This window comes from Pestalotiopsis fici (assembly GCF_000516985.1).
Source record: "Pestalotiopsis fici W106-1 unplaced genomic scaffold PFICI_Scf_10, whole genome shotgun sequence".
NCBI lineage: Eukaryota > Fungi > Ascomycota > Sordariomycetes > Amphisphaeriales > Sporocadaceae > Pestalotiopsis > Pestalotiopsis fici.
Genome location: NW_006917100.1, coordinates 2,081,484 through 2,095,643, shown reverse-complemented (window position 1 = coordinate 2,095,643; position 14,160 = coordinate 2,081,484). Strand labels below are relative to the sequence as shown.

Here is a 14,160-nt window from a genome sequence, read left to right as displayed (position 1 = left end):
AAGGATAAGGAGAGCAAGAATACATACCCGCTCTGCTAAAGAAGAACCAAAGCTAGTAATAACGCAAACTCGGCCGGAGGAGAACCCCCGAAACGCCTTGCAGCCCGGTCTAATATGCATGTTGATATGTCATCGTCTCACACATTAAGAATACGAGGCGGTCTTGCCTCTCAATTCATCGCAAGGCTGTGCCAATACTGTATATTTGGATGTCAATGGGGGCTAAATGCAACGCAATAAAGAGTACGGACGGTCCAATTTGGACTTCTTAAGCATGTGACTGCTGATCTCCTGAAGCAGCCAATGTTGCACCGCGCACTGCAGGAGTCCATTGGCGCGGGGTCCAATGTACTGCCGCTGCGCTTGAAATTACAAGAGATGCTGGGAATATCTGCACCATTACAGACTGTCCGCGGACTAGATCGATGCTTCGGGGCTTCCACTATTCGCGTCGAATCTTACACTTCCATCCTAATTCCACCACAATTGATCCATGGAGAGAATGACGAGCGCCCAAGGCTGGAGCTTCGTCAGAATGTACGCCTTGGTGGCAATGCTGCAGTTGCATACTGAGACATGCATAAGTCTCGAGGACTGAAAAAGGCTTGCAGGGGGCGAAGATACGCCAAGCCAAATTATTAGCGAAATAGATCCGGTTCCAACCCACCAACTCTTCGAAGCCTTATTATAGATTCTAGTAAACAAGTCATTTTTTAAATTTGCGTAATTGATTTCTGGGGAGTCACAAGGGATTGACGACTTCTTAGTTGTTATATTATGATGTAAATATGTTTTTTCTATGACTCTTTCTCTTTACAACGTTGTGGCAATGAATTGCGATTCTGGATGTTTTGGTTATTAATCGCAATGGCTGTGCTATGGCGGAAAGCGGGAGGAACTCGATTCGTCTCCTTGCTGCCAAACCTCGACTTTAATGCAGTAATTTAAATTAACGTTTTAAATATGCTTAAAATGGAATTTAAAATAACCGGTTATTAATCCTTAAGCTAAATGAAAGTGATATTATACAGGTCCCTTGCTTGGTAAGAGATCGGATCTCTACCGAGACTTGCGAGTAACCTTACACAAATGTATCGATAATAGTATTCATAAGAGGTTTGGGTGTGGATTTGTCCGGCATCAAAGGCTACAAGCCAGATGCAAGATGTACTGCACCGGTATCTGTCCCTCAGAGCTGACGGCACATTCATCTGGCTGGTTTGCCAAGAACTTGAGATACTAGATTAATAGAGTGCCGAAGTCGACACTAGCGTACTTGCATAGTCGAAATCACCCGCACGTCCGCCAGAAAGTCGTGACTCTGTGCAAATCTTCCCATCCAACAATGGATGCCGCGTGGAAATTGCTATGCTATATTCTACTTTGACGAGGTAATGGACTTGACGGAATGCCGAACTTGGAGAGATCTTCTGTCGTCTTTCCATCTATAGCCAGCTCTGCCATCACACGTCCAATAACTGGTGCGAATTTGAAACCGTGACCAGCTCCCAAGGCAACAAAAATTTCTGGATGATTCTCCAATGCACCGAGCACGAATTGCCGGTTCGGAGTGATTGCATACTGACAGGTTACCGTCCGAAGGACTTCGAGCTTCTGGTCCTCCGAGATGAATCCATTCATGAAAGTGGTTAACTCATGGAGAAGTTCCGGGGAATGCACATAGGTACGCTCGTCCGGGGTCATGTGATTGTCTGAGACGTCACGAGCAGCCTTGATTGTAGGTTCGCCAAAGGTGGGAAAACCGTAAAATGTCGTGCCACCAACAATCCAGATCCAGACTGGAAAGCGGCCAGGCTCGAAAGATGTCGGGTTCTTTGGCTTGAAGTATGTTACTTGTTCTTGCATGATCGTGAGCGGAATGTGGACCCCGAGGGGGCGAGCAATTTGTTGATCCAGGCGTCCGCGGCGAGGATGACCTTGTTTGCCAGGAAATCACCCTTTGTCGTTTTGACGAGTACTCCTTTGCCGTTGGAGACTTCTTTAAAAGGAATCACCTCGGTGACGGTTGTGTTCTCCTTGAGTATAGCCCCATGAGCCCGCGCCGTGAATTGCATCGCCGCCACTGACTTTGCCGCATGTGCCATTCCGGTGTCGGCGGTATACACCGCATTCACATCTTCTCCAACGTTGATTTGAGGCCAACGCTTCTTGACCTCTTTGGCACTGAGGAGCTCGTACGGCACGTTATTGGCGTCCAAACTTGCCGTGTAATCAGTGGTCTTTGCACCAGCAGACCAATGACGGTCGCTTGCAAGGACAACGATGCCACCAGTCATGGTCAAGAGCTTGACTCCTGTGGATTTCTCCAGCTCGGTCCATTCTTCGTACGCGGACTTGGCGAGTGCGACGTATTCCGGAGCATCATACGACGTACGGACAATTCGAGAAGTATCATGGGATGCACCATGCACATGTCCAAACTCGAATTGTTCAAATCCTACCACCTTGGCCCCTTTTCGGGCCGCTTGCCACACTGCTGCACTTCCAAATGCACCAAGCCCAACTACAGCCACATCAAACTTTTCCATTGCTCTGCTCTATCGTTGTTGTAAACTATCTGATCTGATGACTGTCATCAAGAAATGATGACGAGACCAAGCGAAGTGTGGTTTTAAGAGCGTGTTCACATATTAGGTATCCCATTAAGATACTAGATTCCAGCCGGCCACGTCAGCGATGTAGTACTCTGTACATGGAGTCGTACACGCCGGCTTAGAGCACGGGAGGGGCCGCTCAGGTGACCGTCACTCGGGGAGTAGCTCGGGGAGCGCACTCCTATTCCGAGGGTCGTGCCGAGTTAATTGATCATCTTCCTAAACCAACAGTTTACAGTGCGACTGTCACTAGTCTGCGATTTTCAAGTTACAATTCAAGTGAACATGTGCTGGATCACCACTCTCTGGGGTTTCTTGTGCATGTTTTCGGCTTACTAAGCTGCATGTAACGTTTCGCTGAAGCTTGAGCTTCTTATCCCTCCGTAATTTCCCTTGAAATTTAAGATGTTGGAAAACACAACTTGGCGAGGAAGGGATGAGTGGTCAACTGCTGTAGCACTTGTCAACGAGAATCCCAGAGACAGGCGCTATTTCAGCCCATTTGCACTCTGTTGACAGATAAATTCATTGTAGAACTATTCATAAGCATTGCTCCTACCATTGAGCTGAAATCACCATCGGCTCAAGTCAATTAATAATCCATGTTTGCCAAGAAAAACAAAAGGCCTTGTTTTAGAGGCTTCATAGCTCTACTATTGTTTACCATTCCCAATTGAACTTGTCATAGCAGAAATACGCGCGCCATTCCGAGTCCATTCTTCTACATAGCTCGCTTGCCGTAAGGCTCAAAAGGAAATAGGATAGCCACAATAGCCTAGAAAGCTTTTGGTCAACATCTATTTCCGATGGCATTGCAAAGAGTGCGTCTCACCATAACGATGTAGAGTGCGGCGCACACAAAGATTGGCACTGATGTCGCAGTGTCACCGTACGCAGCTACGAATGAGGACACCAACCCCATGACTCGATTGCACGCTACGGCGATTCCATTGCCTGTCGCACGATGTGCTGAGGGTAGAGACTATTGCCTTGTCAGTCACTACGTCTCAACCCTGATTATATCCCTCACGAACCTCTGGAGTATAGGCGTATACTGATAGGATCTGCTGTCAGTAGGAGCAACACCTCGGTAATGCCGGCAAAGTTCAAATGCAGAGCGACTTACGGGTGCCGTAATAGATATTCAAGGAAAAAGAAATCGCACAGCTCAGACCAACATTTTGGGCTGGAGTCTGTACGCTAGTATAGGCGAAGAATAAGGCCATGGTGATGAGAGCGCCAATTGCCATTGTGTATTTGCGACCAAGTAGCTTGAAATTGCACATGAACGCAGCAGCTATAGGACCAAAAATACCAGCGACGCTGCTGAGCATGTAGTTTCGCCACTGGTAATACACACCTGTCTCTCCGGTTTGAGCGCCGCGCGTGGCGAGATAATCGGGAAGGAAGACATAGAAGAGTGGATATGCCAATCCTAGAGACGTCAGTATAGATATTCTCAAAAACAAATAAGTTATGGCAATCGTACCAACTAGAAGCCACGATAACCAAATCATGAGTGTCGAGACTGCCAACTTCTTAGTCACAAACAATCCACGGATGTGCGCCCAGAACTCGCCGACACTGTATCTAGATGCGCCATAGGTGGAGTCGATAGTACCAAGAGACCTCAATGAGTCTAGACTCAGGCGGCATGGCCGGTGATACTTATGAGCGATTTCCTGGAAAATCTCGACAACTGCAGCATCGTCACCTTTGATAAGCAGATACTTGGGAGTCTCTCTGAGCCGAATCACCGTGACTCGTAAAACACTGCAGACGAACACCAGAGCTCCATTGCCGTACCAGATATACCGCCACCCCTAACTTTCAGTTTAGTTTCGATATTACATTTAGGGAGTATCCATATAAACTTACCATATTGTTGTCTTTGGTGCAAGCAGCGACACTCTCGCAAGTATATTTCGGATTCGAGAAAATGGGCCAGCAGAATGCTGCAACAATCACATACGCGAGGCCCCACCAACATGCCATCATCGTAATCAGCCATTGCTTATTGCTAGGAAGGAACTCGAGGAATACTGTAGTGTCAAGTACAAGATTTCCGCCGGCACCGAATCTGAAATCCCATGCTGAGTATCAGTCATAATAGCAAGATCATCACATCAAGGGGATGCCTGAGGAGAGTAGATGACTTACGCAGCTAGACCAACAAAAGTTGCAAGCACGATCCAATTAGGTGACGCACCAGCAACGATGGCAAAAATAGACGAGGAGAAAAGGGAGACGTTGAATGCAAACCGGCGACCGATTACATCCGCACCTAGCGAGAAATTACAATTCAGTAAAAGGCTTGCTACGGCACCGACGGGGAGGATTTCTGCTACCTAGTCCCCAGAACAATACTCCGAGTAGCATGCCTGTATACACAGCAACATTAAGGCCATATGCAAATGACGGCTGGAACTCAAGAGCAGCTTGACTGGCAGTCACAGCCTGGAGCGCGAGAATGAGAGAGTCAGCGGCGTATCCGAAGCCGTTTAGAAAGAATAGCTTTAGGTGCAAGTTGGTCCATCCGATTTAATCCATTGTCTACACAGAATGCCATCAGTCTATAAGCTGTTATATGCCAGATTCGGAAGTCGTCAGACCTTGTTCACGAGGCGCATCTTTGCGTCAAGCACTGGATCGATCTCACTCATGGAGAACACTTGATCTTCCACTGCTCCAATATCGATACTCAAAGCATCAATGGGACCAGTTCCATCATCACCTAGTCCGGCATATCGCTCTCTATCTGCATACTTTTCCAGTGGCTGATCATTCTTGCCAGAACTCTCTGAGGTGTTTTCGTCTGCCATACCAACAGAGAGGTTAGATGAGATGAAGAAAAATATTTTGCTCAGACACCATGAACATGTGAGATTCCGGACGGCCTTGGGGGTCTGGGCTCCTTTTTCAAGTTCACAGCTCGGACAAACTCTTGTATAGGCCTGAGCTGTTTTGTCTTTTGACCAAACCAAGACAACGATAAACAATTCCATATTCACCCTAGTGAGCGGAGGCAGGCCCATATTACCCCGTGGAAGTGGGACCCTAGCCCACAGCCAAGAAGGTACTTATCAGATTTAGCTTTTGATTGGATTCTCGCCGGGGTACCTAGCAATCAGAGAGGCTCCTCAAGCCCTTTATGGTCCAAACCCGCGAATCAGAAAGATTTTGATTATCAAGATACGACCTCATTGAGTAGTGCATCAAGCCGCTTCGCGAAAAAGGGCCCCTGCCCCGCGATACGACGCGGCACACGTGACCGGTGGCCTTCGGGGAGGCTCCGGCCTCGCCTGACTGTATCAATGCTAGGCGGGATCGGCCGGGGAACGAGGGGAATGCTTGGAGAACGATGCCGTTCACGTGAGACTCAAATGTCCAACCATACGGTGTCTGTTGGAAACTTTCACTGTCCGCGACCAATCGACTCCGGGGCGACTGTCGACGCAACGTAGGATTTCGAGGAAAGAAGATAGAGATGGTTTCATGGGAGCAGTGCAAGAGCTTACGGGGAGGCAGGACCGTGTAGAACCCCGAGTGGGATATGTCAGCGCTGCCTCGTGAGTAGCTTGATGGATATTTGAATGATTCAAAGGAAGACTAAAGCTCGATTTCCGTTTCACGCCTGCAATTAGCTGTTTTGTTCAGTTGTAATGCAGCGACTTGTAATCTTGAAACCAATACTTCGCCTACTCCCTCCTCTTCTCGCACTTGAATTTTCGCTAAATCTATAGCCACCCAAGCCCATCATGCTTTCAACACTTGGCTCGTTCCTCACAATGCCGAAGGCGAATCAAGACGAATATCTGCCGGCCAACTCTGACCATGAAGAAGCTCGAGCACTCCCGGCATCTTGGTACCGGAGGGACGAGATGTATCAGTTGGAGCGACGAGCCATCTTCTCCAAGCGATGGCTGCTCGTGACGCATAGACTGCGCTTCACCAAGCCAGGAGACTTTCTACGCTTCGAACAGGCCGGATACGCGTTTGTACTGTGCATGGACAAAGATGGTGATACCTTGAATGGTTTCCACAATATCTGCCGGCACAGAGCTTTCCCTGTGGTTACTGCAGATGAAGGAAACGCAAAGATGTTCTCGTGCAAGTACCACGGTTGGTCTTACGGTTTGAATGGCCAGCTTGCCAAAGCGCCTCGCTTCGACGCCGTACCAACTTTTGGCAAAGCAAACCACAGCCTTCTTCCAATCCATGTACACGTGGATGCGTTAGGCTTCGTATGGGTCAATCTAGACGCGTCCCCAGAACCTGAAGTAAAGTGGAACGACGACTTGAACGGGGCCGACACACAGGAACGATTTCAAGCTTTCGACTTCTCACAATACCGCTTCGATCACGTCTGGGCCATGCAAGGCAACTACAACTGGAAAACACTTGCCGACAATTATAATGAATGCTACCATTGCCAAGTTGCACACCCAGATGTCAGAAAGTTGGCCGACTTGTCCTTTTACTATACAGTATCGAAACCGGGCTACATCCAACACTTTTCGCGGCCGAAGAAGGGAAAAGAGGAAGATGACATCAAAAATGTCAGCACCTATTATTTCCCGAATGCCTGCATGACTGTCTCGTACGTGTGGTAATTCTCCTCTGGACACACCCTCTCTCTAACATCTTTTTTTTCTCATTCTAGACCTCACTTCTTTTATATGATGCGATGCGTCCCCACATCAGTCAGTACATGTTCTATGGAATATGAGGTATATCGGCATAAAGATGCCACAGATGACGAGTTTGAGCATATTGACTCTTTTTTCAAACGAGTCCTCGCAGAAGACAAGTACCTGTGCGATGCGGTCCAGAAAAACCTGGGAGCGGGGGTCTTTGTCAATGGAGAGTTACACCCAGATTTGGAGAGCGCACCAATCTTCTTCCAAAATACGGTGAGACAGCTTGTGACGGAGCATCGCAGGAAAGAGGAGGAGAACGGAGAAGAGTTGTGGCCGGCTCGTCGTGCCATATCCCATTCGGGGGTCACCAAGGGCGACGATGCTTTCTGTGATGGACTGGTGTGCAAGACTTCACAAGGGGCTAACATAGAGTGGTGATATGGAGTGGTGATTTTTCCGAGAATAGTCCACTTGTTGATTGGGATCGGAGTACTCTAGATTTTAATGAATCCTTCAAACCACAACTTGTGAAAGCGGTCGTGTCTAGGTAGGTACACAGTGCCCCTCAAGGCAGAGACCAACGGGAGAAGAGCGCATTCGGAGTGTGACCTTTCCACCCCACCATTGATAGTACGTACATACGGTATCTTGGGTATCCCTCCCGCTCTATCGCGTACCTAGTAGGTATATACCCGCTAAGCCATGTCGCAAAAGTGGGAGCTCCACGCCAAGCTTAGGCGGCTAGTGTGGGAGTAGATATATGTCGCGTGCTACAACTCTCGAATAACAAGGCCTTTGATAACGGTCTTCTCATTCGACCAACATTGATGAGATGCCGCTCGCAGAGACACAGAGTCGCCCGCACAAACGGCTGCATCAAGCATGCGAGAATTGCCGGTAGGTTTCAACATCATCGAGAGTAGATTTTGCTGCGTTTGCTCGCGACTTTGGCGACACACTGTTGGACGCCGATGGTTCTCTCGCTGACCGGATGCACTGCACATAGGAGGAAAAAAACTCGATGTCCCGGCGAAAGACCGGCATGTTCAAGCTGCAATCGCCTATTCAAAACGTGCAAATACCCAGAGCTTCACAGAGATGTCTTGACTCCGGTTCCTCTGCATGGTGGGAATTCAATAGATACAGTATGCTTGAATTCATCCACGGCCACACAAACGTGGGGAACTCAGGATATGGTGGTATTTAGGAAAGACGACTGGCCCAGCTTGAAGCTAGAATGAGGATGATGGAAAGACAAAAGTATGAATTGAAGCGTCTCAATGGCTCTAGACTTGTCTCATACTCCCAGTCGCTAACGATGCCGGTATTGTTGTTTGGTAGCTCGGGCAGGGATACCGAATCTCCCACGAGGAGTACAGCAGACTCACGCGAATCTCAGGATCGTCAACTTCAGCAATCACTCTGCGCCGAAATCGGTGATGCAACAGCGGTTAGGAATGTCCTAAGAATTTTTTGCTATTGCATGATATCTCCAGCTAACTGTCTACAGCCTTATGCCCGCGGGAGATGTTCTTGCAGACGCCGTTGATTCTTATTTCCATTATTGTCACATGCAACCTCTATGGCTGTTCGACCGAGAAGAATTCTCGTCGATCCAAGATTGCCGCGAGGAGACACTATTCTCTCTGCTGGCGCTCTCCTCGTGTCATTCAAGGCATCCTTTCTTCCACGGCCGATCTGATGAATTGAGCCAAACATATGCCCAGGCTGCAAGAGAGCGCATTATGCGGCAGATCGGAATTGGCAACGTCTCACTCTCAACCATCCAGAGTCTCTGCCTACTTGCACTTGCGAATCTGCAAGGTTAGTATCGGTCCTGTACGCATGGCTGAAATGCGTGTGCTGAACGAGCGATACAGCCAACAACCAAGTCCTCTTGAGGTTGCACGTGGGCATCGCAACGACGCTTGCAAAATGTGCCAACCTCGATTTTGAGACTAATCATCTTACAGAAGTTGAGTCGCGTACAGAGTCACACAGAAGATTGTTCTGGAGCTTACACTTGCTACAACAAAAGTATGGGCAGCAAAGCTCCGCAACTAATATCTTGGAAGATGTTACCAGACCGCAATTTGTTGCGACTCATTCAAACCTGGGGGAGAAGCTAAATGAGCTATGCCCACATATGCCGCAAGAAGAGATGATGCCTCAACACATCAGACTGAACAGTATTACAAAGAGCAGTGGAATCTGGGCTTATATGATTCAGCTGTCCACTCTATGGGGAGAAGTTCGGACGTATGTGAATCAATGGGCTCAGCAGAACAATTGTGCGCCGGCCCCGTGGTCCATCGAATCTGGGTACGCTATCATCAGTGCCCATCTCATGGACCTGGAGACGAAACTACCCGCGCATCATCGCTTCGACTCGGCACGCTTTCCTGACCAGGAGAACCGCCAACTCCAAAACGATCGGGAATACTGGAGTCCCTGGTTATATCTGCAGTTCACGTACCATACCATCCACGGCATGTTGAACCACCCCTTTTTGTATTCGTCGTGGTCACGGCATTCGGCCCGGCTGGCCGTTCCCAATACCTTCTGGAAAACATCATCGGAGCATGCATTTGTCCATAGCACGTGGGTCGCGCGTCTCATCGACATGGTCACAAACAAGGAGTACCGCGTCTCGGATCCGTTCATCGGTCATTGCACGGCGATTGCAGCAACCATTCATATTTACTTTTGCCGAGCAGCCGACAGAACCACCAGAGAGGCGGCGCTGGGCAGACTCACAAGGTGCATTGCATTTTTGGCAGAGTTGGCATTGCGTTGGCCCTCGTGTCGATGGATGGTGGGTTGCACAACATCTCTGACATGTCTTTCAATTCGTACCGCTAATTCTTGAGCAGCATGAAAAGCTGCAAGCTCTGGTCGGCTCGGCATTTGCGTTGGATTCTCAGCGAGCAAAGGAACAAGAAGATCCAACACCCAGGACTCTCTCAATCAATACGCGTTCAATGTGGGACATCCTCCTCTACAACTTGGCCGCCAATAGGAGCTCGACGACTTTGCCTCAACCTGGGGGGCTTTTCGACGCATCTTATTCCGTTTCAGAAAATAACATCGACGAAGGAGAAGACATTGTCGAAATGGAGATTTCTCATAGTCCCACTGTCGAAGTGGTTCTCTCCAACGGTCAGGCGTTGCCACCACAGTCGGGCAAGAGAAGAAACCCGGTAAATTCTGAAGGGATCAGAGTAGAGCATGCTAGTCAAGCCCGACCTGATGTTCACTCACCGTTTCCCGCCGCGCCTGTATCAGATCTTGATGCACATTTCGTACAACCGACACCCCATGCGCCTTGGCCCATGTCAGGCAATAGTTCGAACTTGGATATGACCTACGATTCTTTCTTCCAATCCCAAGTCCCTGGTAGCCCGTTTTTTGGAACATGGGAAGTCGGTAATTTGTAGGCCCTCTGCGTTTGTATTGAGTAGAGGAACTCGGGTGCAATCAAACCTCGTAGGTAGCTGCCAAATGGCTAATTGTGATAGTGATGGCGTTTTGCAAGCAGAAGAAGGCTTTTTTGTTTTGGGCAGACCGTCGTCCATTTTGAATGATGTTTTCACCGAATCCAATTGAGAAATTTCTGATAGTGGCTAGTCTAAAGATATGCGATTCTGTTGGAAAGAGTGCGCAATACACCAGGGAGCAGATGAACACGAGAGTAGATGATTCGTTTCGAAAGACTCTTAGGCCCTACCTCCTAGCGGGAACTTCGGGAACCTCGTGAATATATACAGACATAGCTCGGGGGACGACCGACTGCAAGTATTCTTGTTTGATCGCCCAGTAAGTCAGAATTGCAGAGAAATGGATGTTGATAGTATGATTGAACTTGTGATCAATCCTTGTATTTCTACCGAACGAGATGGAAGCCCCTAATTAGATTTATTTGCAACTGCTCTTAAGCCCTGAATCAAATCTGCCAAGAGGTCTTCAGGGCTTTCCACACCGATACTGACTCGTAAGAGGTCCTTGGCCACGGTCGCGTCAGTCATTGTCCGCCATTCGATCAAACTCTCGACACCGCCAAGACTGGTTGCGTGATGAAAGAGAAGAAGCTTAGACGGCAGATTCCTCGCAAACTCAACCTCCCGGAGAGTGAGGGCAAACACGGGTCCGTAGCCTTGGGGCATCTGCTTTCGTAGCCAGCCTCCTGCCGAATCGGCATCAACCTCCAAGCTTGCATGGTGAATCTCCTTGACCACCTTTTGGATGGTCAGGGCATCTTCGTCACCAAGGATCTTTGATGTCAGTGGTTGAGAACCCACCATCAGTGCAGAATGCAATGCGCCAACAATAAACTCGGCTGACTGACTTTGCCTCAATACTCTCATTTCCATGGTTCGGATACTCCTCGTCGCAAGCCAACTGTCGAAGCCCGCCATGCCCGACCCGAGATACAGCCTGTCTCGGTGGAGCTGCTGAAGCCAGTCGCTACCGCGGCCACCACTGCTGCTCTTGACCGCCAATATCCCGCACAGGAAATCGGAATGCCCGCCAATGTATTTCGTCGCAGAGTGCATCACGACATCCGCGCCGTGGAGAAAGGCGTCCCGAAGCGGAGGGGGCGCAAGCGTCGAGTCCACACTGATGTATGCACCTCGAGAATGGGCTCTGTCTGCATAATACTGGATATTGAAGGCTTTTCCTGTGGGGTTCACGGGTGTCTCGAGATGGACCAGGTCGCCGGGACCGAGTTGGTCCACGGCACAATCGAGCGGGAGCACCTCGGTGCCGGACGCGCGGGCGTAGAGCTCGAGCGTGCCGTGGCATCCATGATAGCCTGCGCCAATAGACACTCTCTTCGGGTTCAGCATATTCAACAGGGCGTGGAACGCGGCCAGGCCGGAAGAGTAGGCAATGCATGGCTGTCCCAGGATCGACGACAATACGGCTTCCAGACGCGACAACCCGGGTGTGGACTGCCTTGAGTAGCAGTGCTCTCCAACATCCAACACGGGATACGTAGGCCTCTCGTGATGTGGTCGTAAGCAGTGCACATCTCGTGGATAACGGAATGTTGTGGTGACATGGATAGGTGGTGCCACGTCGTCGACATTGTTGAGGATGTCATCTGCGTGCACGGCTCGTGTGGAAGTTGAAAGGTCCGGCAAAGCCGCAGCCAGGCTCGCCTGGAAGAGGTGGTTTGAATAGCTGGCCATCGCCTTGCTTTGGCCGCACACTGAGACAATTGAACCAAAATGTAACAGGCAGCTACTCCCAGTGATTAATTTCATATGTTTATATTTATATTCATCTAAGATGTTGTAAGCTACCGGGCAAAGACCTTTAATAGAGGACTTCCGCTCATGGAAATAGTCTATAATATGATCAACACTTCTAGGTTCCATTCTTGTACGCGATAGTCCATGTTCTCCAGTGCTTCCACCTGAACTATAGATCTGTACTGGCCGTCGACATTAGGCACGGTGATTCGTTAGCCTGTTTGCAGTGGAATGATAAGATGACCGGTCATATGACCGGCGCCTCTCCCCACCCCCTGGTCGTCTACTCTGTTTTCTTCCCTACTTGTCTAACCTAGGCCTGAGCTGGTTAAGGTTGTCTTCAACCAAACCAAGACAACGATAAACAATACCCTAGTGAGCGGAGGCAGGCCCATATTACCCCCCCTGCCACCTTGTGCTCCATACCTACATACCGAGCCGTACAGGCATCAGAGCACCCACGTTTGGGGGCCGCCCTAATGCGGCGACTGACTTGCAAATTATCCAGGCGCCTATCCTCAACATCATTGACCATGTTGGTATTACAGATGCAGCACCCCATATCAATCAATTATGGATTTATCTTTCCATATATTCCCCGTAGGGATTGGCCATGGGGACTTTGCTTCTTGTTTTCATAGGAAGATGTGGTTCTTGCAAGCGTGGCCAACAGTGGCTGACATCAAGCTCTATGGCTACGAGCTTAGCGGAGTTTGTGCTGGCCATGCCAATTGACCGCGCTAATGATGTTATTCTTTTTTTTTTTTTTTTTTTTTAATGATGAACCATATTACTCCCTAACTAAGCTTCTTGAGATTCGCGTTGATCGACCTTGAGTAGAGTTATCAGAATAATCTGCAATTGCCAATCTTCGCCCCGTTTCGCAAGATGTTTCGATACGGGACCACTCAACAGTTCTGTCGTCATGTCCAGAACAAGGAGTCTTGCAATTGACCAAAATCCATTCCGGGGTTTGAAGGCCGTGCTCCCTCCCCTCCCCTCCCGTATAAAAAATGACGACATCCGAAAAGAGATTCAACATGCGCTTATTTACCTTTTTCTGTATACTTCTTGTGTTTGAAATGCAGCTCAACCTGGGAGCTCATGCAGCGGCTGTTCAGTCATAGTGTTATTCTTATTCTGTGCCATAGAGTCCTGGCCTGGAAGCTCAGTCACGACGGCATTTGCATCATTTCTGGTGTCGCCGCCCGATAACTCTTGTCTCATATCTGCGACGAGCTCATTGGGCGGCGGCTTTTGTATACAATCCGAGTGTAGCTGTAGTTTATCCACATGATCATTATCCGATGCTGATGACCACAGATGTCGACGCAAGCGCTGGGTGGATTATATATTGGGCGCTGCCTTCGGGCGATCCGCTTTGCAACAAAGTCGAAAAAAGACATCATTTGAAATCATGAGCAGACCACCAGAAAGCGTACAGGTTTGAGAGTAATCATGAGTGAAATTGGAAAAAAGAAAGAGAGCACGAGAGGAAGGGAAAAAACGAACAAACAGAGGACTTATTGGAAGACAGAACTACCTAGTATCCAAGCTGCTTGCTCAAATAGGTAACCAACACAAACCTCTGTTTTTATGCTCCAGCCTTTTCTAGCACGGAAGGCGTTATGTTGGCATGAGGTCCGCTTC

The 14,160-nt window shown here is 48.9% G+C and overlaps 7 protein-coding genes across 7 annotated transcripts; 3 read left to right on the top strand and 4 right to left on the bottom strand.

Moving 5' to 3' along the window:
* Positions 1–1,371: 1,371 nt before the first annotated feature.
* PFICI_12877 (uncharacterized protein) lies at positions 1,372–1,704 on the bottom strand (the record flags this gene model as incomplete). The annotated part of the gene is made up of 1 exon (XM_007841458.1): positions 1,372–1,704. One exon carries the CDS (start codon positions 1,702–1,704, stop codon positions 1,372–1,374), a length of 333 nt encoding a protein of 110 aa, XP_007839649.1.
* Positions 1,705–1,850: 146 nt separating this feature from the next.
* On the bottom strand, positions 1,851–2,549 carry PFICI_12876 (uncharacterized protein; the record flags this gene model as incomplete). The annotated part of the gene is made up of 1 exon (XM_007841457.1): positions 1,851–2,549. One exon carries the CDS (start codon positions 2,547–2,549, stop codon positions 1,851–1,853), a length of 699 nt encoding a protein of 232 aa, XP_007839648.1.
* A 787-nt stretch (positions 2,550–3,336) lies between these two features.
* Positions 3,337–5,437, bottom strand: PFICI_12875 (uncharacterized protein; the record flags this gene model as incomplete). The annotated part of the gene is made up of 9 exons (XM_007841456.1): positions 3,337–3,390; positions 3,448–3,597; positions 3,650–3,669; positions 3,742–4,050; positions 4,105–4,438; positions 4,494–4,695; positions 4,776–4,899; positions 4,964–5,129; positions 5,228–5,437. The coding sequence occupies 9 exons, from the start codon at positions 5,435–5,437 to the stop codon at positions 3,337–3,339; spliced, it is 1,569 nt and encodes a 522-aa protein (XP_007839647.1).
* A 966-nt stretch (positions 5,438–6,403) lies between these two features.
* Positions 6,404–7,228, top strand: PFICI_12874 (uncharacterized protein; the record flags this gene model as incomplete). The annotated part of the gene is made up of 1 exon (XM_007841455.1): positions 6,404–7,228. One exon carries the CDS (start codon positions 6,404–6,406, stop codon positions 7,226–7,228), a length of 825 nt encoding a protein of 274 aa, XP_007839646.1.
* A 69-nt stretch (positions 7,229–7,297) lies between these two features.
* Positions 7,298–7,693, top strand: PFICI_12873 (uncharacterized protein; the record flags this gene model as incomplete). Its single annotated transcript, XM_007841454.1, has 1 exon — positions 7,298–7,693. One exon carries the CDS (start codon positions 7,298–7,300, stop codon positions 7,691–7,693), a length of 396 nt encoding a protein of 131 aa, XP_007839645.1.
* Positions 7,694–8,573: 880 nt separating this feature from the next.
* On the top strand, positions 8,574–10,692 carry PFICI_12872 (uncharacterized protein; the record flags this gene model as incomplete). The annotated part of the gene is made up of 4 exons (XM_007841453.1): positions 8,574–8,705; positions 8,752–9,079; positions 9,136–10,070; positions 10,129–10,692. 4 exons carry the CDS (start codon positions 8,574–8,576, stop codon positions 10,690–10,692), a joined length of 1,959 nt encoding a protein of 652 aa, XP_007839644.1.
* Positions 10,693–11,160: 468 nt separating this feature from the next.
* On the bottom strand, positions 11,161–12,447 carry PFICI_12871 (uncharacterized protein; the record flags this gene model as incomplete). The annotated part of the gene is made up of 1 exon (XM_007841452.1): positions 11,161–12,447. The coding sequence occupies one exon, from the start codon at positions 12,445–12,447 to the stop codon at positions 11,161–11,163; it is 1,287 nt and encodes a 428-aa protein (XP_007839643.1).
* Positions 12,448–14,160: the final 1,713 nt, after the last annotated feature.